General features: G+C 39.0%; 1 protein-coding gene across 3 annotated transcripts in view; it reads left to right on the top strand.

Moving 5' to 3' along the window:
* The window catches only part of PIP4K (phosphatidylinositol 5-phosphate 4-kinase), a 48,089-nt gene that overhangs the window by 8,707 nt on the left and 13,710 nt on the right, over nucleotides 1-25,672 (top strand). Inside the window, exons 2-10 of one of the 3 annotated variants that reach the window (XM_076186977.1) lie at nucleotides 940-1,015; nucleotides 1,142-1,239; nucleotides 11,423-11,533; nucleotides 11,888-11,935; nucleotides 14,429-14,567; nucleotides 19,902-20,032; nucleotides 23,391-23,559; nucleotides 24,357-24,470; nucleotides 25,244-25,373. In XM_076186977.1, the coding sequence (XP_076043092.1) occupies nucleotides 1,175-1,239; nucleotides 11,423-11,533; nucleotides 11,888-11,935; nucleotides 14,429-14,567; nucleotides 19,902-20,032; nucleotides 23,391-23,559; nucleotides 24,357-24,470; nucleotides 25,244-25,373 (907 nt within the window). In that variant the 5' untranslated portion in view covers nucleotides 940-1,015; nucleotides 1,142-1,174. The remainder of the gene's footprint in view (nucleotides 1-939; nucleotides 1,016-1,141; nucleotides 1,240-11,422; nucleotides 11,534-11,887; nucleotides 11,936-14,428; nucleotides 14,568-19,901; nucleotides 20,033-23,390; nucleotides 23,560-24,356; nucleotides 24,471-25,243; nucleotides 25,374-25,672) is intronic. The other 2 variants (XM_076186975.1, XM_076186976.1) reach the window with 2 other exon arrangements.

Here is a 25,672-nt window from a genome sequence, read left to right as displayed (position 1 = left end):
GGAGTGGTTTTTGGTGGTCAGCTCTAATGTAAAAAAAAAATAATTGAGGAAAGATGGTCAAATCTGATAAAGAGAGAGATTTTGGGCTTGGTCCATAACCTCAGACAGATGTGATGATGTGGGATTTGAAGATCAATGGGAGAGAGTGATGTTCCCAATGTCTGTTATAACCATTTCACAAGACCATTGCAGTAAATCACAGCTCTTCTATAGTAGGGCCTGACAGCCTGAGTTGGGTTACCCCCACCACTTCATTATATGGTGAACCCCACCACACACATGCTAATTCACATGAGAAATAGATAGAGCAGACAAGAATATCACTATGGGCTGCATCATATATATTGTGTATATATATATATATATATATATATATATATATGCACACACAAGCTGAATAGATGCCATGATTTGATTCATGTTTTGCACATCACCAAAGGTGACCTTCAGCAATGGCATATATATGTTATGGAAAGTTCAGAGTTCTGTACTCCAATAGGTAGTTTGTAGGAATAGAGTACAGTATGTAGGAATAGAGTACAGCACAAGGTAACCATGGGGTTCTTGTACCAGTTCATCCACTTGTGCCTTGGGCTCCATGCCTTGATTTGTTTCACTTTGAACCACTTTGGTTCAGTTTGGTTTATTCTTAAGCTGAGGTAACAGTCTTTAAAGATGGTGAACAACAATTTACTTACTTCATAAGTGATGAGAAGTAGATTCATCTAAGTTTAGTTTACCAGGATGAGAAATAATCTGCAATGGAAAATAATTAACACCTTTACAGTACAAAGCTTCCTTTTCTTTGCATTTAAGAAGGTTTTTGTGGAGTAGCAGACATCATGTCTCCTTGGCTAGTGGTCGTACGCCCCTGATGTGCACCTGAATGCGAATATAGGAATGTATATACAAGTTACCAATGCGAGTTCTCCATTTCAGGATGAATGCAGTTCATCCACACCACACCCAAAAATGGAGTGGATGTCAGGCGCCCTGAACGACCATATATATTTATGTATGTATATTATGTGTGTGTGGTGTGCATGTGTGAGTGTGGATGTTTGTGTGCATAAGTTTGTGTGTTCTGCGTTATGTTCAGAGGGGTCCAGAATTAACTTGGTGTTGTTTATTTGTGCTGCAGACAAATGAGCTTAGTCACATCAACATTCCTGTGATGCTGATGCCTGATGACTTCAAGGCATACTCCAAGATGAGAGTGGACAACCACCTCTTCAACAAGTAAGGACCCTTTTTTTTCTTCCAAGTTTGAACCAGTTTATTGCCCATGTTTGATTTATGCTGTAACTTTATTCTGGGGAGAAAATAGATTAATAATTTCATAGTAAATGTAGTCGTGGAAAAGGGAATAGATAATTGAAATGTGTGGTATTCACTCATTATTTTAGCTTTTTAATCTCTTCCCTTTGATATTTCCTAAGCTGAATATCATGATTACACTGAATATTTGAATCTTCTGTGCTCCAGTGATGCTCCTTAAGCTGAACAAAATCATATGGCATTAGACAGAAGGTTTGGAGAGTATGTCATAGCTAAGGATTATCTAGGAAGTGAAAATCTTATGGTGACGACTGCAGTCTTGTTAATGGATTTCTTAGTCAAAATTTAACGTGAATGAATAGCCTTGATCATCCATTACTTGACCTTTCTACTCTACTGAAGAGGTATACCACCAGTGATGACAATTGCTTAGCATTAATTGGAATAGAATAAGGACATCTTGATACAAAATGGGTTGATAGGTTGAATAACTTCATGATTGAAGGGGTCTCCCACACCTGAATAAAATGTTATGGCATTATCCAGAATAAAAATGCAGGTAGTTCACCCCCAAACACAGTTGTTTTGAGCCAAACATGTGGTGTTAAATGCAAAATTGCAAAGTTTGAAGCACACCTGTGATGAGAGGGAATGGGTAATTAAGTAGTAGTGGTGCAAATGTATGTGATTTTGCATCTAATGCATCATGGTTGGCTTGAAGTTACTGTGTTCAGGAAGAGCTACCTGTACAAATACTACTCAGTACACAGGAGGTTAAGTTTGAGATGTTTTTATCAGAGTATGCATGCCATGGTTAGTGGAGAAGGCTCAGCTTTTTTGATATTCAGAGGTAGTGCTCATGGCAAGCAACCCAAGGCAAAGAGGACTTGGATGTTTGTTTACTTGTTATTTTATTTATTATTATTTATTTGTTTGTTTTTGTTTATTTTGTTTATTAATTTCTTTTTTATCTGACTGCATTATGGATCCAAAGGTCTTCTGTCCACATGCCTGGTCATTGCAACCACCGTAACATTGCCAAAATCATATTTGTAACAAGTAATCATAATTGGTTAAGGATTGAGGACTAGCCTTGTTGCTATTCAGTCTACCTATGACTGTATTCCAAGAATAGGAAATCATTTAGGATGGACATAGATATAAATGGCAATGGACAAGGATAACCCCATAACCATAAAGTTGCTCAAACGGGAAGGGCGATGAGTGGGTTTTGGGTGGGTGTAGTGTGGCTCTTGGCATGGCCACCACCTTCGGGGGAGGGGGAGAACCTTTTGTGTGTGTAAGTATAGATATAAGGACAACAAATATTAGTTGTGGAATTAATTCATTGTTTACCCACTGAAGGAACAAGTTGTATTGTCTGAAGATCAATCAAGAGTGAAGATTTTTTTTTCCATCATCATCATCATCATTTGTGCCACTAAGTTTTGTTTTTCGTTTATTTCGATAGTCAGCACAGAGTATTTGAGTGTTTTAAGTATTTGTTAGGAGAATAAGGTTTTCAGAATTTTTACCCAGGAGGGTCAGAAGAATTAGGGATGTAAATATTCTGGTGAGAGGGCAGGGGATTGTTAGATTATTATCTGGTAGAAAAGAACATGAAAGTAGAGGTAATGTGGGAAGGAAGTGCTGAAGGTGAGGAAATTTAATGAAAAGAAAAAAACGAAGAGAAAGAATATCAGAAGCTGAGAGAAGCGTAGGAGGTAGTGAAAGACAGAAGAGAAACAGGACCAGAGGAAGAATGGGTAAGTTTCTTGGAGGAAGTGATGGATGAAGAGAATGGGAGGTAACAGAAGGGTAAGCAGTAAATGGTGAGAGGAAAAGGTAAATGTGGTGTCAGAAAAAAGGTGAGCATGTAAATATTGGTTGCAAAGTAAGAACTAGGGAAGCATATGAGAGGTACAGAAGGAAGAGAGTAGAAGCAAAACACAATGGTGTGAAGTAAAGAAGAGAGTAGATGTGAAGTGGAGAAAGCATTTTAGTGAAAATTAAATGTTTTGGAAGGAAGTAAGAATAGTGAGGGGAGTGGGTTCTGTAGGAAAAGGTAAAGTGTACAGGCAGATAGATGCTAATGTGCATTGTCACCATGATTGTTCAGTGTATACATGGATGGGTTGATGCGGGACGTAAACACAAGGGTGATGGGCTGGTAAGTGAGAGTGGAGGGCAATGTGCTTGTAGCCGAGTTGGGGGAGGGACAAAAGTACTTAGTGGCAGAGTTTAGGAGCAAAAAGTTTAAATGAAATGTGGGTAAATGTAAGGCAATGAGATGTACAAGGGAGAGGTTATCAGTGAGTTTGAGGTGTGTGCAAGTATGTATGTATTTTATATATTTTTGTCCTCTTATGTCACTAGCTCTGTATATTATTATTTTTTTTTTTCTTTTGGCCTAGTTGTCCGATCACAAGGTATTTTTCTAAAAGTTTTTTTATCCTGTAATTGAGTTGTTTATCTTTTATTGTAAATTCTTCACTAGGCTTTTCCATATTGTGCATAGTTTTTATAATTTATCATTCATTAAATCCTCGCTCACTTTGCAGGTCTACAATATCCAGTTGTTCTTTGTAGCTGTTCCACAAGTATTTGTCTTATGTAGAGCTTCCTATTAGTTCTTTTATGCAATACCACAGGGTTTGTTCAGGAGACCAGGTACTAGTCACTCGAGGCCACACCTCTGGGTGGAAATGGGAGATGTGGCAGATTGCTTCATAGGTGATGACTCAGTTGGCAGTGGTGAAGGTTCTATTTTCTTGTCTGTGGTTCCACCTTTGGAGTGGATGACACTAGTTTAAAGCAAAAATACCACGCAAGCTAGACAAAACAAAGTATTAAGAATAACTGGATACAGTAAAACCAATCCAATAGAATGTCTACACTTTGAAACCTCCCCATAAAATAGCACAAGAAAATGATAGGTACACAGTTATGTGCAAGAGCCCTAAATTCCACCCATCCTTTCTGTCACAGAACACAAGAACAGTGGCCTAAATGCAACAACAAACATCAGCAGCATACTACTGAAATATTTACATCAATACTTACACCTTGCAACACATCCCTACTAAAATATACACACACTAATAAAAAAAAGCAAGTACTCCAAGACTACCCCACCCCACCCCAAATTCGATGGTCCACATTACTTTGCCCAACAGAAAATGGCTTCCTATGACAAGCAAGAACCACAGAGTCCTGGCTGCATTTGGGCCATCACTCAACTTTGAAATGTATCAACACAGAATGGGCCTGGCCATAGAATCAAACTGCCCCAGGTGCAATTGCCCCATGGAAGACATAAAACACTGCAATCTGCACAGCCCTACTCTGGTGTTACCAAGACACTGTACAATATCTCTTTAAGTGACTTGTGGGCCAATCCAGTGCCCATTACTAGTGTATCTAAGGGCTGTGGGTCTTTGGTAAGCAGGACAATATTAAAAGAAATCTATAATGAAGGAGTGGATAAATACATATCAAAACAAAAACAGGAAAAGGTGTACATTAAGTGCTGGTATACCAAAAGATGTAGTGAGGCAAAAGATAAGAGATATAGCTTGGAAAAGATGGAAAAAAAAGGGAAAATGGCAAATACATATTAAACTAAGAAATTAATATGTAAAAATACACAGGGAAGAAAGAAGAAACTACAAAAAAGATGTAATAGACAAATGTAAAGATCACCCTAAGTTATTCAACAGATATGTAAATGGTAAACTAAAAAATAAACAGGAAATAGTGAAACTATGTCAAGGGAATATAGAATATACAGAAATAGAAATGGCTGAAATTATGAACAAACATTTCAAATCTGTATTCACAAAAGAAAACATACACAATTGGGATGAAGGAATGGAAGAAAGATCACCCCCCAATGAAAGAAATAATTGTGACACAGAAAGAAATAAGTTACCAAATAATGAACCTTGATGTCATAAAATCACACGGCCCAGATGGAATTGTAAACCAGGTACTAAAAGATTATATAGATGAACTAATGGACAAAATATATAAGATAAGATTGCTCACTCATAAAAAAAAAAAAGGAAAGGTACTGCAAGACTGGAAAAATGTCAATATCATGCCAATATATAAAGGGGGAGACAAGGAAGACCCAACAGACTATAGACCAGTCTCCCTTACAAGTACAATAGCTAAAATTTGAAAATTTCATCAAAGGTAGATGGACTGAACATCTTGAGAACAATATACTAAATCTCAAACAATTCAATTTTAGACAGGGAAGATCATGTGCCACGAATTTGATCTGTTGCTTTTCAAGGTTGATAGATATAATGCAAGAAAGAGACAGATGGGCAGATTGTGCTTTCCTGGACTAACAAAAGGCATTTGATAAAGTACCACACAAAAAACTATTAAGAAAAAGAAAACTTGAAACAGTATGAGGTTTACATGGAAAATTATTGAAATGGATGGAAGACTTCTTTCATTTTTCAAAAATGAGAGTGGCATTCAGAGATAATGGTAAGTGGAGTCCCACAGGGTTCAGTATTGGCTCTGATAATGTTTACTATATATGTAAATGACATGGATAAAGGTGTAGAAAGTTACATGAACTTCTTTGCAGATGATGCAAAACTACTAAAGTAAGTATGGAAAAAGATTGTGAATTGCTACAGAGAGACCTGGGCAAGGTATGGGAATGGAGTCAAAAGTGGGAAGTGAACTCCAACATTAAGAAATGTAGTATAATGGAATTTGAAAAAAAAAAAAAAAGGAAATCAGTACAATATAAATTCGGTGCAAAGGAAGCAAAGAAAGTTCCAAAAAGGACCTACATATACCAAGGCTTTTTCCCCTTTACAAGGGGGGTAGCCAAAAAGAAAAAGGCATAAAATCATTCCCACCCATTCCATCCCTGAATACACTCCACACCCCTCCACCCTCCCTCTTATCTTAGCACCTCCTGAATGACGGGTCCAAAAAGGACCTAGGAGAAAGAATATCAGGACAATATGAAATTGTTACAAAGGAAGTAAAAAAAGTTAGCTCTGAAAAGGACCAAGGAGTAATTATTAACAGACATGTCACCAGAAAAGCATATAAACAAAATAGTTGGAGAAACTTAAAATTTACTAAGATCAATAAAGGTGGCTTTTAATTACCTGGATGAATAGAATGTAATAAAAAAAAGAATTGTTACACTGATAAGACCAAGATTGTAATATACTGCAACACTATGGACAACCAACACAAAAAAAATATATATATAAAGAAATTAGAAAGAGTCCAAAGAGCAACAGCAGAGATAGCCCCAACACTTTCAAATTTGACATACGAACAAAGATTGTCTAAACTGGAACTCTCAACCCTGGAACAAAGAAGAGAAAGAGGAGATTTACTAGCCATTTACAGAATCATGAAAGGCATGGAAATCCTTGACAGAGAAGACTTCTTAAAGTGGGATAAAATAAAAACGAGGACATGAAAAGAAACTCAAAAAGGATAGTTATAGAAGAGATCTGATAAAAAGATAGTTTTCCACACAGAGTGGTAGATGTCTGGAACAAATTGGACAAAAATATAGTACGTGCAAAAACCATACAAGAGTTTAAGAACAAACTAGATGCTGTGAGATACAAAGATGGGTCACAACGAGCATAGCTCCCCCTCCCATATAATACAACTAGGTACAACTAGATAAATACTGTACACACAAACTAGATGTTGCGAGATGCAAAGACGTGTCACCACAAGTATAGCTCCCCTTCCCAAATAATACAACACACAAAGATAAAGATTAAGTTGGAACCATACATTAGTTTGATTCTAGGTACATCAGAGAATAGGAGATGGGATCCAACGAATGTTGCTCCTTTCCTGTATAGTACAATTAGGTAAATACACACACACACATGAATTTAAGAGCAAACTAGACACTGTGAGATACAAAGGCAGGACACCATGAATGTAGCTCCCCTTTCCGTAAGATATAACTAGGTAAATAAACACATACACATACACACACAATCGTCGGATAGACGGCGAAGATTAGATACTCCAGAAAAAAACATAATTTTCGTGGATTTCAACAATGAGGGAGTACCTGTGCTGTATTAGTGGGGAAGGGGAAAGCTTGTGGTGTAGTGGGAAGGTGAAGGAAAAAGAGAAGGGGAGGGATTATTGAGGAAAATGGAAGAAAATGAGGAAGGGGACGAACGGGCCCTGGACGTCAGAAGGAATGTAAACGAGATGTGCAGACAACACAAGTGAAGTCAAGCAAATCAGTAAAGGCATTAAGATTAGAAATATAGATAAGAGCATTGCAATAGAAAGTGGAGATAATTATTTCTATGGATTTAATGAGGGAGGAGATGACAACCTCCCCCGATTAGCAAGTCTAGAGGAAAAACTAACAAAAATGAACGAATCATGGGAGGTTAGGTTTAGCCAACTTGCACTAATTACACAGAGTTGATAAATTGGAAGAACTAAAGAAGGAGAACCAAAGCCTAAAGAAATAGAAGAATTAAAAAAACAGTTAAAAGAAGTAAAGGATGAGAATGAGGAATTAAAGAGTGAAAATGAAGAATTAAACAGGAATAGTAAAGAGAATAAAGAGTCCATAGCAAAAGAGGTAAGTGGTTGGAAAAAGGTTCAGGAGGATAACAAAATTGAATTTAGAGATATAATGAAACAACAGATGAAGGAACACACTAAGGACACAGTTATTAAAGTGATGAGAGAGAAGGAGAATATAGTAAGAGACTTAGCAGATAAAAAGAAATGTATAATTATATTAGGAATGGAAGAGAAGCATAATCCAAATAGGACTACAAAAGTAAGAGATGAGAAAGAGTGAACAAGGTACTAAAAATATTTGAAGGTGAACAGGGAATAGGGAAAGAAATTGAAGAAATATATAGACTAGGGAAATACAGTATAGACAAGACCAGACCAATTAAGGTTAAATTCAGGTCACAAATGACAGCAGAGAATGTCCTATAAAAAACAGGAAAACTAGAAGAAAGTGATCCGTACAAACAGGTATGGATAAAAAGATGAATAAAGAGGAAATAGAGGAAGAGAAAACAAAAAGAATCGAAGCTAAGGAAAAAAACAAGAACAGAACAGAGTCAGACAAAAAAATTCTATTGGAGAGTAGTGGATATGAAAGTGAGGAAATGGTTCATAGGAGAGAAAAACAGAAGGGAAACAGAAAACAGGATGGAGGTAACAGAAAATTAAAAGTGTCCTTCACAAATATAGATGGATTAATAACAGGCTTGAATGAACTGAATGATTACCTGATGGAAAAGGAACCGGACATAATGGGAATTGTGGAGACAAAATTGAAAGGTCCATTACCACACAACAGTGTAGGACATGGTGTATATAATTATTGGATTAGAAACATTGAAGTAAAACAAGGTGGTGGGGTTATGTTCCTGACTAAGAATTATATAAATGTGAGGAATGTTACATATGGAAAGAATAGAGTGGAAATGATTATGATGGAAATAGAGGGTAGGGACAGAAAGAGGAGGAAGTTTGTGGTAAATTATGTGCCTCCTAAAATGGCTTTGTGGGAAGAGAGAGATCACAAGAATATGTTGGAAAACACAAGGATAACACTAAATAAGGTAATGGAAGATGGAGTAAGAATAGTTGTAATGGGTGACTTTAATTGTAAAGAAATCTGCTGGGAAGTGATGACAGTGAAGGGTGGAGATGACCTATGGGGAAATGTACTACTTGATATGATTATAAAACATACAATGACACAATGGATACAAGAGAATACTAGGTATAGAAATGAGGAAGAGCCATCAAGACTAGACCTAATAATCACATCAGAACCTGAAATAGTGGACAAGATTGAATATAAGACACCACTAAGTAAAAGTGACCACATATTAGTAGAACTGAAACTAAAAGAAGAAAAACACATGGGAAAAAACGAACAATAGAGAAAGGGAAGAATGATGCATGGACAATTTTGATTTTTATAACATGATAATTTTTTTTTTCAAAAAGCAGACTGGGAAAGGATTTACAAAGAGGAAACAACAGTAGAAGAGAAGTAGAAAATTTTGACAAAAATTGATAAGGCAGGAATGGAAAAGTATGTTCCAAGACAAAAACAAAAAAGGATATGTAAAATGTTGGTACAACAAAAGATGTAGTGAGTTAAAAGATAAAAGGGATAAAGCTTGGATAGAATGGAGGAAAGACAAAAAACAAAAAAAATGGAAAATATATACTGGTTATAGAAATGAATATGTACAAGTGCGCAAAGAAGAAAAGAGAAAATACGAGAAGGATGTCATAGAAAAATGTAAAGATCAACCAAAACTATTTTATAGATTTGTAAACAACAAACTGAAAAACAAACAAGAATTAGTGAAACTACGACAAGGAGGAATAGAATACACAGAGGAAATAGAAATGGCAGAAATTATGAACAAGCATTTTAAATCAGCGTTTACAAGGGATAACATACAACTTAGAGATGTCGAGTAGGAGGGGAAAGTCCCCCCCTATGAAAGAGATAGAAGTAACAAAGAATGAAATAATGAATCACTTGAGTAATCTCAATGTCAGAAAATCCCATGGTCCATATGAAATGGCAAACTGGATTTTGAGAGAATGCAGGGACAAACTAACAGACAAAATACATAGTCTAATAAGCAGTTCCTTGAAGGAAGGAAAAGTTCCAGAATATTGGAAAAGAGCAAATATAGTACTAAGATATAAGGGGGGAAACAAAGAAGACCCTACAAACTATAGACCAGTCTCTCTTACAAGTACAGTAGCAAAATTTTGTGAAAGAATTATCAGAAGTACTACTTCTGATAATTCTTTCACAAAAGAGAAGGACCTGGGAGTCATTATTATAAATAATATGCCCCCTGAGAAACATATAACCAAAATTTTTGGAGAAACTTATAATTCAACAAGATCAATCAAAATGGCATTTACATACCTAAACGAAGAAATGATGAAGAAAATACTAGTCACTTTGATAAGACCACATGGTCACTAAGTACAAAAAAATGTATAACAAAACTTGAAAGAATACAAAGAGCAATTATGAAATTGGCACCAACGCTCTCAGAACTATCATATGAGGAAAGACTAGCAAAACTTGAGCTACAGACATTGGAGCAAAGAAGAGAGGAGACTTGATAACTATTTATAGAATCATAAAAGTCATGGGAATTATTGATAGGATCTAATAAAATGGGATAGTAGAGATACAAGAGGACATGGAAAGAGAATCAAGAAAGACAATTATAGAAGAGACCTGAAAAAGAACAGCTTTGCCCACAGGATAATAGACATTTGGAACAGATTAGATGAGAATGTGGTGTGTGCAAAAATGATACACGAATTTAAAAACAGTCTAGATAAAATGAGATATGAATACGGGACACCACGAGCATAGCTCCCCTTCCTGTAAAATACAACTAGGTAAATACACAAACATTCATTTACTGTAGATAGATATGTAGGGAATTTTGATTATGAAAGTATGCTGGTCAGTTGGAACTTGTGCTAGAGTGATGTAATGAATTGGAAGTAGAGTAATGGATACAGTTTGTATTTATGTATTTTACTTACAAGAAAAAATTATAAGTTGTTATTGTTATGAGTTAGATAAGTGTAATTTTTACTTGTATGTGTTGGTTTTTATATAAATCCTCAAGTGAATTTTTCCCATGATATATATGTTGATATACTGATTGGAAATAATTTTTTTACTTTGATTGTCCTCAATTAATGTGTGTATATATATATATATATATATAAAGGTGGAAAGGGAAAACCACGGGTCGGGATCTGATTCTTCAGTTTTATTCCTGACCAGTTTCACTCTTAGCTTCTGTAGCTTCTGGTCAGGAATAAAATTGAAGAATGAGATCCAGACCTGTGGCTTTCCCTTTCCATCTTTCTCAATCTGTCACACTGTCTCAATATATATATATATATATATATATATATATATATATAATATATATATATATATATATATATATAATATATATATATATATATATATATATATATATATATATATTGATGCATGACAATTTATTGATAGGACACTTTTATGATTCTAATTTTTATTTTCACTTTTATTAACAAAATATGCATTTTTCAGGGAGAATCTTCCTTCACATTTCAAGGTGAAGGAGTACTGTCCAATTGTGTTTAGAAACCTTAGAGAAAGATTCGGGATTGATGATGCAGATTTTCGTGAGTCCTTAACAAGGTAAGTTTGAAATTACTTTTATCAAGTTATGAGGAAGGTAGCATTCTGGTTTTGGATAGATGTTCTTGATATACACATAATGCACTTTTTGTAATTCTCAATATACTCTTTCTTAGCCTGCTTTTTCTGTGTTTTATGACATACTATCTTATACTGTAGCTTTTATACTCAGTGATTCTTGATATACTAGTACTGGTGCAGCTGTTTAAGTATTCTGTGCATTTACCTTGCTTTTATTAGCTTAGCTGCTTGACATTTTGAGTGAAACATCACATGTAGTGAAATTCTTTTGTTGTGAGAGTTTTAGTGTGCTCAGCAGAAGAGACAGACACCTAATTGGAAAGTTTCACTCAGGTGGTCGCCAACAATGGTCCGCCCATATGGGGTGCTCTCGCCCAACAGGTATAAAAGCTGTGTACGCAGGTGTTTAAGTATTGCCTATTGCCTAAGGTTTGCCTTCTCCCTTTTCCAAAATCATTTACCATTCCCGTAAAGTGTCATGTCGCCTCAGGGCTCCTCTTGGCTGGCAATCATACAAGTATTCCAATGGGAAACCAGAGGCCTCCCATGGGAATCACCCTGTAGGTTTTGCCAGTGAAGGACCTTGACCCTAGCATGGTTTTTGTGACTATCATTGTTTGGGTCACAAAGTAGGTGATTGTTTTGTTGCTGTTGCTGCTGCTGCTGCTGCTGTTACAAAGTCAGGGGACAAGTTAAAGCTGTTATTGCTGCTCATCTTTTTCATTTGGTGAGGGTGTGGAAATCATTAACACATTGGTTTGTTGAACAATAATGTGGGTCTTGAAAAGTGGAGGCTGATACCATCATAGACCATTGTTGATGAATATCTGAAGATTTCAATATCTCAACCAACAGTTATTAAACCCTTTCGATTTATCTGAGGTAAACTTTCATCTAAAATAGGTTTATGAACTAATACTGCATGTTTAATTTGAATTTACAATTATTTCGGTACTTTTTCATAGCTGAAGGCAGTATATAAATACTAATACAGACACTGAATGAGGCCCTATCACAATAGGCACTATCAGTGGGCAACATGGCTTTCCTTTTGGCAGTTGCAGCTTAGGGTTCTTTTCATGAGGAAAGTGCCGTCGGTATTTGTTTTGTTTACCCCATCCCCAGACATTTTCCACGTAGGTTGTTGGATTAGTTTGTTCCCATGTGAACATGTAACCAATTAAAGTTGTGTTTGTCATACTTGTGTACTCTTTCTAATTATATGATTGATGTATGTTCATGTGGTTCAGAGGTTAATCAGACTAATGCAAATTTTCAAATATTTTAAAGCTTTTGTTCTGTATCACTGCTGGACTACCCAGAAATGGGATAGGCAGAAAGTACTGTATTTTGATTTGCTTTGTAATTAATTGTGATCTCAAATGAAGTTGTGATTATCAAAAAAATTATTGTGTGTTTGAAGAAGGGTATGTGAGGCTTGCTTTACAGTAAACAAATACAGAAGTTAATTATGAACATTATGATAATTCTTATGAATATAGGTAAAAGGATTTCAAGTAGTATAGTTTTTGGTTAAGGAAGTTTGAAGATTTAAGTCACTGTGAAAGTAGTAATTCATACATTTAACTGTAGAGTTTTGTTCTAAAGAGCTGAATGAAGGAGTGTACTCATCTGCTTCATTGATTATTTTGAGTGAATGAAGAAGGGGGTAGCCACATAAGCAGTGGAGCTCAACCTGCTTTGGCTGTTGAGCCTGTGGAAGAGTTATATCTTTGTGTACGCCATGTAATATAATAATTATTGCCTTAAGTTTCACTGACTGGAAATCTGCAGTCCACAGAGGCTGGCAACAGTCCTTGATTCCCTCCTGTAAATTTCTGTGAGAAGAAACCTTGGACTGTTGTTTATTTTGCAATTATGTATGACTTTGTGTGTCCCCAGCTGAAAGTAATAGGGGAAGGGGAATAGTTATCAGTTGTCAGCTCTTCATAGGTGAAAAGATAGAGGAAATATAGCTGAAGTTGATAAAAGTCTTGGATACAGTCTGGAGATTCAGTGTCAACCTTTTGGAACTGCACCTCCAGATGGAGGTGCAGTTGATGGTTCTCGAAGATTGGTAGCAGGGAGATTCTCATCCATTTTGCAGGACCACCACTAGCAGGTACTCGCCATTAGTCCCCTATGTTGCCTATCACTCAGACTGTGATGAGGACAGGGCAACCGCTATCCATTCACTCCTATCTTTTGCACTCTCTCTACTTTGCTCAAAAGACATTCCTCTTGTATCTAGTGTCTTCTTCACCCTCCCCATCCAACATATTTTTGGTCGTCCGTTCAACTTCATCCACTTCTGTTTTCTGCACTTTTTTGTATGGCCTTTCCTCGCTTGGTCTTTCCATATGCCCAAACCATCTTCAGCACTCTTTTATCTACCCTCTCTGACAGCTCTCTGCTACCTCCACATTTCATACTGTGTTCATCTTTGTAACACCTACCACACCTCTCAGACACCTACATTCATACTAGTCTCCTTTTCCCTTGTATTTTAGAACTATACTTGTATGTCGTCCATCTTTCAGTAGATACACATTAAACAATCTCACTAATCATTCCACTGTAACTACTCCCTTTGTCAGACAAGAGTAATTCTATTAGTTTCATTTCTAATTTTTGTGTTACTTGAATGCTTCAGATCAGAAGACTGGATTTAATACTTTTACAGTGACCTAAGTACATGATACTGAGAGAAATTGGGGAAAATGTTTGTAAATTTGATGTCATGCAATATAGTGTAGGAGCAGCGTGTTTAGGATGTGAGTAGGGCTTCAACATGAGGAATTTTCTTATCTAGTGCAGCTTATGAGCATTTGCCTTGACCTGCTGCATTTATTCATCATTTGAAACGTTTTCCAGATCGCAGCCAGTCGTGGTGGAGTCACCCGGGCGGAGTGGGGCACGTTTCTACATGTCGAGTGACAAAATGTATATGATTAAGACCTTGACGAGTGATGAAGTTGAGCAGATGCATTCTCTGCTGAAACAGTACCATCCAGTAAGTACCATTCTTGGTTGTACTTTGCGGATCTGTGGTAGTAATAATCCACTTCATTTTATTTTGCATGTAGTCCATAGAGGAAGGTTTCTAAGGTACGAGTGTAGACTGGTATGAAGAAATAGTAGTGATTAGATTTGCAGGAATATAAAAGAAGTGGCTGAGATGCAACACTAAGTGCCCAGTGTTACCCAAGACCTAAAGACAACTAAACTTGACACCATGTGTATGTAATTATTAATTTTCCTCCTGGTATTGCATGATAGGTATTTGATTCTTATCTCCCAATATAACCTGTAGAGAGGGAGAGAATCTCTCTCTCTCTCTCTCTCTCTCTCTCTCTCTCTCTCTCTCTCTCTCTCTCTCTCTCTCTCTCTCTCTCTCTCTCTCTCTCTCTCTCTCTCTCTCTCTCCCCCTTCCTCCTCTCTCTCTCTCTCTCTCTCTCTCTCTCTCTCTCTCTCTCTCTCTCTCTCTCTCTCTCTCTCTCTCTCTCTCTCTCTCTCTCTCTCTCTCTCTCTCTCTCTCCCTCTCTCTCCCCCCCTCTCTCCCTCTCTCTCCCCCCCTCTCTCCCTCTCTCTCCCCTCTATATCTCTCTCTCTACCTCTCTCTTGCCCCTCTTTCTCTCCCTCTTCACCTTTTCTCCTCTCTCCCTCGCCTGTTTCCCCCTTTCCTCCTCTCTCCATCTCCCCCTCTCCCTCTCTTTTTCCCCTCTCTCTCCCCTCTCTCTCCCCCTCTCCCCCCTCTCTCTCCCCCCTCTCCCCTCCCCCCCCCCTCTCTCTCCCCTCCTCTCTCTCCCCTCCTCTCTCTCCCCTCCTCTCTCTCTCTCTCTCTCTCTCTCTCTCTCTCTCTCTCTCTCTCTCTCTCTCTCTCTCTCTCTCTCTCTCTCTCTCTCTCTCTCTCTCTCTCTCTCCTTCCTTATTTGTTTCATGATTTATTTTTTAACATGCACCAAATTTGTAGCATGGTTAGCAGTTTCTTCCCCAAAACAGAGCTGGTTTGCCCAATGCTGTTCCTCTGTGGAGCTCTTTGGATGGTGGCACTTGTGAAGCTGGCAGCATTCATGCTTTCAAATCTGAGCCCAATAAGGTTCTTTCATAGCTACCACAGCACTTTGTTGTATTCTAATTTATTTGTTTTCTCGAGAAGATGCACAGATCATTTCCAACACTTCAAGTGTTTAGGTGTTGCTGAAAATCAGCTTGTTGTGTTTACTTTCTTTCATTTTTCCTTTCATTTTTCCTTGATTCATCTTGTTTGATACATATACACAGTTACCTACATTGATACATATGTACGTACTTACATCTATATCTATATTTTATATATCAAAGGCTTCTTCTCCCACGTGTGGGAGATAGCCAAGTCGCGTACATCCACTCTCACCCATTCCACTCCCATTACCCTTGCTTCCCTATTATCTTAGCTCCTCATGGATGAAGGGTCATCCTTGTCTCCTGCCAACTGCCCAGACACAGTACATCCACAGCAGGGCCACTTCCCCGTAAGTGGTGACCCCAATTCCCTGTCCACTCATGTGGAAAATATAGAAGAAGAGGAGACATCCCTTCAGGGTGCATAAAAATATCATTCATACAATATCATTCTCTACTTGCACCTATACCTTGCTTTCTCCCTTCCTTGATCAACAGAACCCTCATACTCTAAGCCCTTTTCACTCCATCCACCCATCTTATCTCCGGTTGTCCCCTAAAGTTCACTCCCTCTACTTCTGCTTTCCACACCTCTTTTGCTAATCTTTCTTCACTCGTTCTTTCCATGTGTCTAAACCATCCCAATAATCTTTGATCAGCGCTATCTACCAATGATGAGTAAGAACAGCAACGACTGCAACCGCACTGTAGGAGAGAGCCCAAACGCAGAGTATGGGTTCCAATATACTTGATGTTTCACCCAGCAGGGCCTCTTCAGAAATTTCTGAAGAAGCCCTGCTGGGCGAAACGTCAAGTATATTGGAACCCATACTCTTCGTTTGGCCTCTCTCCTACAGCTATCTACCAACACTCACCTCTTGACGCTCAATTTCCAGACTGGGCCTGAGGTTTCTCTCGATCAACTTGAGCCGTATTTGTGTCACCTCTACACATGAGGAGAGATGACAGCCATTATCGGCTTCCTTCCTCCATTGATGTAGAAATCTCACACTAACACAACACCGACTCTACATAAAAGTTTCTTCCCAGAGAAATCTATGGGTGTGATCAAAGGCCCTTGTCAGTCACTATGGGTCTGTGGGTTTCCAGTCAGTGAAATTGTTGGCTATTTATCCATTCTATATGAGGCGCGCCACGGCAGAAGGGTACTAAGCGCCACAGAGGGCAAAATGGCATTTTTTGTCTCATCAGCTGCTCCCGGTCTCGATCTACATTATGGTGAAGATAGTATCTTTCTTGCACTGTCCTGTAAGGTCCAAAATCCCATTGTTTACAACAGTACATTTTCCTTAGCGACTCCTCTGTGATTCGGTGGGGGATAAGCACAGGTAGAATGGTGTGTATTTACCTAGTTGTATTTTACAGGAAGGGGAGCTATGCTTGTGGTGTCCTGTCTTCATATCTCATTTTATCTAGACTGTTTTTAAATTCATGTATTGTTTTTGCACACACCACTTTCTCATCTAACTTGTTCCAAATGTCTATTACTTTGTGGGGAAAGCTGTTCTTTTTCAGGTCTCTTCTATAACTGTCTTTCTTGATTTTCTTTCTGTGTCCTCTTGTATTTCTGCTATCCCATTTTATTAGATCCTCTCTATCAATAGTTTATATGCCTTTCATGATTCTATAAGTAGTTATCAAGTCTCCTCTCTGTCTTCTTTGCTCTAATGTCTTTAGCTCAAGTTTTGCTAGTCTCTCCTCCTATGATAGTTCTGAGAGTGTTGGTGCCAATTTTGTAATTGCTCTTTGTATTCTTTCAAGTTTTTTTGTACATGTGTTATATATACAGTATATATATATATATGTATATGTATACATATACACACACAGCTCTCGTCCCATAAAATACAACTAGGTAAATACATACATATATATATACTAGAGCAGAGAAGAAAAAGAGGTGATCTACTGACTATATATAGAATCATGAAAGGAATGGAAATCCTTGGCAGGAATGATTTCCTAAAAAATGACAATGGAAAAACAAGAGGTCGTGAAAAGAAACTCAAAAAGGATAACTATAGAAGAGATCGGAAAAAGAATAGCTTCTTACACAGAGTGCTGGATATATGGAATAACTTAGATAAAGAAACAGTGTGTGCAAATACTATTCAAGATTTTAAGAAAAAACTTGATGCTGAAAGATACAAAGACGGGTCACTACGAGCATAGCTCCCTATAGTACAACTAGGTAAATACATACATATATACATATACCAAGGCTTTTTCCCCCTTACAAGGGAGGTAGCCAAAAAGGGAAAGGCATAAAATCATTTCCACCCATTCCATCCCTGAATACACTCCACACCCCTCCACCCTCCCTCTTATCTAAGCACCTCCTGGATGACGGGTCATCCCTGCACAACTAGGTAATATATATATATATATATATATATGCACCAAGGGCTCTTTCCTCCACACCAGTTAGGTAGCCAACATCAAAAGGCATAAAATCCACTCCCACCCATTTCATCCCCACCCATTCCACTTCCATCCACCACCCCTTCCTCACATCTTCCTCATGGGTGATGGATCATCCTTACATCTTGCTCATTGCCCTGGGTCAGAAGCAATGCAGCAAGACACAGCATATCTACAGCAAAGTTACTTCATTTAATCGGTGACCCTCTCCTCTCCGACCCCTCCTGCAGAAACATTGAAGATGGGGAAGAAATCCCATCAGAGTGCCCCAAAATATCATTCACACATAACCTCACCTTAACCCCTCCCATCCCCCACCCACTCCCTTCCATTCATCAAGGAGTAATTATGATAGTTCTACAAAAGGGGTTTAGGGCATTCTAGCTGCAGTTTTGGCATCCAGTTGTGATCTAACAAAAAAGCCTTCTGGATGCATTGTTCCACATCAAGAATGTAGAGGTTGAAGTTATTTTCATAGTTTATGATTCTGGTGGCACTTGGTTACCTCTGATAAGGGCAAAGAAGTCCTTGGTATATACATAGATATAGATAGGTGACTCTGGTGGATCACTTAATCAGTCTGTTGCCCCAAGTGTCTCTTGCAGAGGACCGCCCTTCAAGTAACCAGCAACAGTTTTGGTGGATTTGCTTATCTAGTTGTAAACCAGCATATGGAACATAAGAGAGGAAGAGAGAAGGAGTTTGAATGTGTTTGAGATGAGGTGTCTTGAGAAGTATGATGGGGGTTACTAGGCTAGATAGAGTGAGAAATGAGGAGGTGAGGAGGAGAACGGGGGTGGAAAGGGAGTTGGGAGATAGGGTTGATGAAAGAGTATTAGGATGGTTTGGACACATGGAAAGAATGAATGAAGAAAGACTAGTAAAAGAGGTATGGAAGGCAGATTAGGGAGTGAACATGAGGGGACGTCCTAGGATGAGGTGGATGGATAGGGTGAAGGGGGCTTTGGGGAAGAGGGGAATGTCTGTTGAGGAAGGACGGGAGAGGACAGAAGACAGGGGTGAATGGAGAATGGTTGTATATGGATGATGTTGTGATGCATGAGGTGGAATGGGCAGGGGGATGGGGGGTGAGGTAGTATGTGTGAGCAAAATTTGACGCAGCCCGAAGGGATTTCTCCCCATCTTCTCCTTTTATGCATGGGGGGACGGAGAAGGGGGGTCGCCGATTTAATGAAGCAGCCTTGCTGTGGATGTGCTGTGTCTTGCGACACTGCTTCTGACCCAGGGCAGTGGACAAGGTACAGGGATGACCCATCATCCAGGAGGTGTTAAGATAAGAGGGAGGGTGGAGGGGTGTGGAGTGTATTCAGGGATGGAATGGGTGGGAATGATTATATGCCTTTTCCTTTTTGGCTACCTCCCTAGTAAGGGGGAAAAAAGCCTTGGTATATGTATGTATGTAAACCAGCATATGTTGGACTTCATCTTCATCACATATTCTTGTTTTCTTTGCTAGTCTTGGATGATTTACCACATGACATTGTGTACATTCGTTCATTTTCCTGTTATTCTAGTGCTCTTTGTGAATCTCTTCCTTCATTTGCGCATCTTCTCTGCCTCCCACCATTCATGTTCTTAGTTACCACTGCCAGCTTCACTTAGCACAGTGTTGTTGCAGCCAGTCAAAATACTTTTCTCAAGTAATTAGGTACTACCACCAACCAAACAGCTTTTCTTTCAGTATACCATTGCAGCATCCAACCAGTTGCTTCTCTTTCAGTACATTGTTGAGCGGCATGGGAAGACACTCCTTCCGCAGTACCTGTCCATGTACCGACTCACTGTGGACAACATAGAAACTTACTTTGTGGTCATGAGGAATGTCTTCTCTACACAGCTACAAATTCATAAGTAATAAAACCCTTTGTACTGTAGTTATGAGGCATGGTTCATATTCACTTTTGATTTTTAATTAATAACATCCTTTATATTGTAGTCAAGGAGCACAGTCCTGGTGTAAAGTAATGCTTGCATGCTCACTAAATAAAGCAGATACAGCATTGCAAGTTAAAAACAAATAAACATTGACACATTGACATGAAAAAAGAAAGAAAACAAAGATAATTGTGTGCATTTAGTTATATTAGTGATAAATGAAGTGAAGTTTAAATATCACTATACTTTGTGTTATATGTATTAATATATGAGTATATATCAGTGTCTTTGAGTGAAAGATTTATCATAGTATTTACATTTGCTCTTGCAGTTGCTTTCATAGCATCTAGTATACTTATATTAAATACATGGGTGTTGACTAAGTGGAGGCATGTGGTCACTGCTTTAAGGATAGTTTTTTGGAGCACCTCCATGGACCAGAGTCACACCATATATGTCTGTTTTAAATTAAAATCTTTGCTCATAAAAGAATGATGAGATGGTATTGTACTACTGCTACTATCCCACTTTACACTATCCCCTTGAACCTGTATACATATGTATATGATGTGATAACTATCATGACTTACAAAAGTCCTTTCCTCATTGTAATGGGGATGGCCAAGTCAAAGTACATACCTATTTCATAAGTAGTACAACCCATTTTCCACCCCTCCCATTTCAGCACCTTTTGGATGAAGGGGCATCCCTGTCTCTTGCTACATTGCTCGAGTCAGAAGCAATGCAGCAAGACACAGCACTTCCACAGCATCTCTTGTTGGGCCCTGTTATGAAAGGGCTGTATCTCACTGCATTGTCTTTGAATGGAGCAATGTGACTGGAGACAGGAAATACCCTATATCCATGAGTTATCGAAATGACATGGGGCATAGATTGGTTGTTAATAAACATAAAATGGGGTTGTGTTTTGACTCAGCAACATCCCTTGTAATGGGGAAAAGGTTTTTGATACGCATGTGTTTGTGGTAGACAGTTTATGGGTCATAATAGTTACATCCACAAGGAGCTAAGATGAGAGAGAAATGATGGGTGGTGGATAGGAGTGGAATGAGTGTATGGGTTGGCTGGCTACCTCCCTTATGAAAGGGGAGAAGGCCTTTGCATTTAGATAGTAACATCAAACTAATGCAAGATATAAGATGATAATTGCTGCCCCAATCATTATAGGGAGGATAAGGAGGGAAAAGAGATAGCAGTGGGAAGGACCAAGAAAATGACCGATGGGTGAGGAAAATGGAGGAGAATAAGAAAAGATGAGGTGGAAGTAGTTATTAAAATAATGAGAGCAAGTGAGGCATCTGGGTTAGATGGGTTAGTGGACTGTCTGAAGAAGAGAGGTACAGTAATAGTGGACTGGCTGGTGAGGTTCTTTAGTGTGTGTCTAAGGGAGGGTAATGTTTATATAGTTCTGCTGTACAAAGGAAAATGGGACAAATGTGAGTGTAGTAGTTTCAGAGGGATCAGTTTGTTGAATGTAGTTGAAGGGTTATGGGAGAATTTTAATTGAGAGGATTAGGAGAGGAGCAGAAGGAATTGGTGAGGAACAGTGTGGGTTTAAGAAGGGTGGAGGTTGCATGGATTAAATTTTTGTTGTAAGATACGTGAGAAAGCTTTAGGAAAATGTAAGGATGTTTTTTAGGCCTTTATGGATTTGGAAAAGGCTTTTAAGAGGGTGGACAGGAAGGCACTGTGGGAGGTTTTGCTGATATATGGGATAGGAAGAAAGCTGTTAATGGTAGTCTAAAGTTTTCACAAGAGTAGTAGAGTCTGTGTTAGAAATGGAGAGAGTGACTGGTTTGAGGTAGAGGTGGGACTCTATCAGGGATGAGTTATGTCACCATGGCTGTTCAATGTGTACATGGATGGGGTGGTTCGGGTGGTGAATGCAAGGGTGATGGACAGGGGATTGGAGATACATACATATACCAACGGCTTTTCCTCCTTTACAAGGGAGGTAGCCAAAGTTAAAGGTATAAATCCACTCTCACCCATTTCATCCCCACATAGATGGTTAAAGAAAATGGAGAAAAGTGGGAGGTGAGCCACTTGTTGTTTGCTGACAAGTGGGGATTAAGGGAGTTAGTGATGGAGTTTGGGAAGGTATGCAATAGGAGAAAGTTTAAGAGGAGAGGATGGCAGCAATTTGGAAGTCTTAAAGGACAGAGTCTGGAGGAAGTAGCTTGGGGTGTTTGGGGTCACATTTGGCAGGGGGGTGAGAAGTGGAGGTGAAGGTAAATTGTAGATTGAGAGAAGCAAGTAAGTGCCTTGGGGGATCAAAAAATGTAATAAGAAATGGGCATTTGGGGGTGATTGTGTAGACAGCACTGTATGAGGCAGAGACATGAAATTTAAGAGAGGCAGAGAGGAAAAGCTTAAATGTGTTTGAGATGAAATATCTGAGAAGCATGGTAGGGGTTACAAAATTGGATAGAGTGAGAAACGAGGAGGTGAGAAGGAGAATGGAGGTGGAACAGAAGATCGTAGATAGAGTATTGGGATGGTTTGAACACATGAAAAGAATGAGTGAAGAAAGATTTGTAAAAGATATGTGGAAGGCAGAGGTGGGGTGAGTGAACATGAGGGGGTGACCAATGATGAGGTGGATGGATGGGGGTAAGGGGCATTGAGCAGGAGGAAGATGTCTGTTGAGCAAGGAAGGGAGAAGGCAGGAGATAGGGGTGAGTGGAGAATGGCTGTGTATAGATGATACTGTGATGCAAGGAAGGGGATGGGTGGGTAATGGGGGGCAATTAGGGAGTGATTATGTGTGAGTAATATTTTGACGCACCCTGAAGGGAGTTCTCCTCATCTTCTTTTATCTGCATGAGGGGATGGAGAGCGGGAGTTGCCTATTAAGTGAAGCGGCCTTGCTGTGGATGTGCTCAGTCTTACTGCATTGCTCCTGACCCAAGGGAGTGGGTGGGATACAGGGATGACCCATCATCCATGAGGAGCTAAATTGAGAGGGAGGAAAGGGTGGTGGATGGGAGTGGAATGGGTGGGAGTGGGTATATGCCTTTTGACTTTGGCTACCTCCCTTGTAAAGGGGAGAAAGCCCTTGGGATATGGATAGATGTTGTGCTGAGCTATTATTGTTAGGTCACCTGCATAGATGAGAACTTTGATGGAGATAACTTCAGTAGAGGTTAAATAGTGTAGGTAAGTATTACTCGTAGGGATGCCAATGTACACACTTTTGATCCCTGATAATTGATTAACTGATTGCTCTAATTGTTTTTTTGTTTTTTTGTCAGTCTGTGTGGCATATGTTAACAAGATGACAAATCATTTACACTCAATTTTTGTATTACAGGAAGTATGATTTAAAAGGTTCAACTGTGGATAGAGATGCATCACCAAAGGAACTAGAGAAAAATCTTCCGACATTAAAAGACAACAACTTCATTAAAGATGGCACAAAAATATACATAGGAGAAGAAGCCAAGGAAAGACTCTTGGAAACCCTGACAGCAGATGTGGAGGTGAGGTTACTTGCTAATAAGGAAATCTGGGATTCGTTTTATCATTTTGTCCATTCACTGTCTCTCTGTACACTTTCCAATCTCTCCCTCTCTTCCTCCCCAGTCTACTGACATACCACATGTATCCAAAACTCTTCTCCTAATCCATTTCATTCTAGGTCTTCATCTTGGCTTACGCCATTTTATTTCCACCTTTTCTATTCAGACCACCCCAGTGTTCTGGTTTTATCATATCAGACATCTTTCTTCCAACATCCATGTGATCTCTTCACCACATTTCTCATTATCCATTTTTGGGAGAAAAGAGAAGAGGGAAGGAAGCAGAGAGGTGCTGAAATGAGGAGAAAGAACACCAGGTGAAGCTGAGAGATAGGGTGTAGTGAAAGATAAAGGAGGAACATGTAAAACAAGAATGGGCATCTTTCAGGGAGGAACTAGTAAATGCAGCAACAGTGTGTGGGCGGAGGATAGGAAGGATCAGTCAGTCTGTTGTTCCAGGTCTTTCTTGAAGGAGACCCACAGATCCCAGGTTACTGACAGCACAGAAGACACAAAACACATCATCTTACACTGTCACACTAACTATACCCAAACAACCACACAATATTTCCTCCAGGAATGACTTAGGACCAACCCATTGGCTTTTGGTAATACTTAGAAGCTGTGGGTCTTTTGCAAGAGAGGTTTGGGGCAATGGGTTAATTAATTGTGGTCATCCTTGTAAGGGGGATGGCTAAATCAAAGTATATGACAGTTGTGAAAAAAGTTCTTATACCATCCGTGCAACTTCTTTCCAGTTCCTGATGAAACTCCACTTGATGGATTACTCCCTTCTTTTGGGTATTCATGACATTGCAAGGGCAGAACATGAAGGCAACAGTTACCATGACTCAGAAGAGGAAGCGATTGAGGTAAGGCTATTTGCGTTGAGTGCTTGAGCTCTGTTGGGTCGATGGTGAGCATGACTGGGCGGCAGTGGAGGTGGGGAGGGTTACAGTAATAAATGTTTCATTGAATTTCACTGACTGGGAACCTGCAGTCCCACAATGGCTGGCAACAGTCCATAGGATTATAGATTTCTCTGAGAAGAAACTTTGGACTGTTGTCTGTTATATTAGTGTGGAACAGTTTGGATGTCACCAGCTTATAGTAATAAGAGGAGGGAAGAAATTTCCAATTGTCCAGTCTCCTTTTGTGAAAAGGTGGAAGGAATGAAGTTGATAAAGATCTTTGGCTTGGTATGGTGACTGAGTGTCACACATTGAGGCTGCACCACCAGATGGAGGTAATGATGATCATAAGTTTTGAAGATGATAGGTAGTACATACATATATATACCAAAGGCTTTTTCCCCCTTACATGGGGGATAGCCATGATAGATAGCGAGATGATTATTTTCTGATGTCCATCCTTCAGGACCATTTGCAGGTTCTTGTCTTTGGTCCATATTAAGAGTTAAAAGAAGATAGATTATAATAATCACAACTCCATGCAAACACAATTTGAATAGCAATACAACAATCAATCACTCAGATCACAAGATAAACCCAGAGGTTGTACTAACTACCTTGGGGTTGCAGGTTACCTATAAAAGAAATCCCAGGCTACAGAGTAAGTTCGTGTGTTACTGTGCTTGAATAAGGTCTTTTTACTTATTGATGAATATTTGTATTTCATTTTGCAGGAGGAAGAGGAGGAATGTAGTGCTGTTCCCACACCTCCGGACTCTCCCCAGACATCAGGTCGAGACCGTTTGGCCAGCAATGGGGCCATTAATCCAGATGTTGAAATATACGCCATAGAAAGTAATGAAAGTAAGTTTTAGTGACAGTAGGATTGTTGTTGATGACATTTAGTCCTCAGTGTACATACATACATATACCAAAGGCTTTTTCCCCCTACACGGGGGCAGTAGCCCAAAAAGAAAAAGGGATAGAAACCTCCTTCCACCCATTCCATTTCCTATATATTCCACTCCCCTCCACCCTCCTTCCACCCTCTTATCTTGGCACCTCCTGGATGCCCTCAGTGTAGGTTATGATAATAAGTTATGGAGAAAACTGATTGCCCTCTCAGACTTTCATCAGAGGAGCTCTACCTTGGATATGCTGTG

This window comes from Oratosquilla oratoria, chromosome 6 (genome assembly GCF_046742065.1).
Source record: "Oratosquilla oratoria isolate Oo_2021 chromosome 6, ASM4674206v1, whole genome shotgun sequence".
NCBI classification, from domain to species: domain Eukaryota; kingdom Metazoa; phylum Arthropoda; class Malacostraca; order Stomatopoda; family Squillidae; genus Oratosquilla; species Oratosquilla oratoria.
This window is presented reverse-complemented; position numbering and strand designations above follow the sequence as displayed.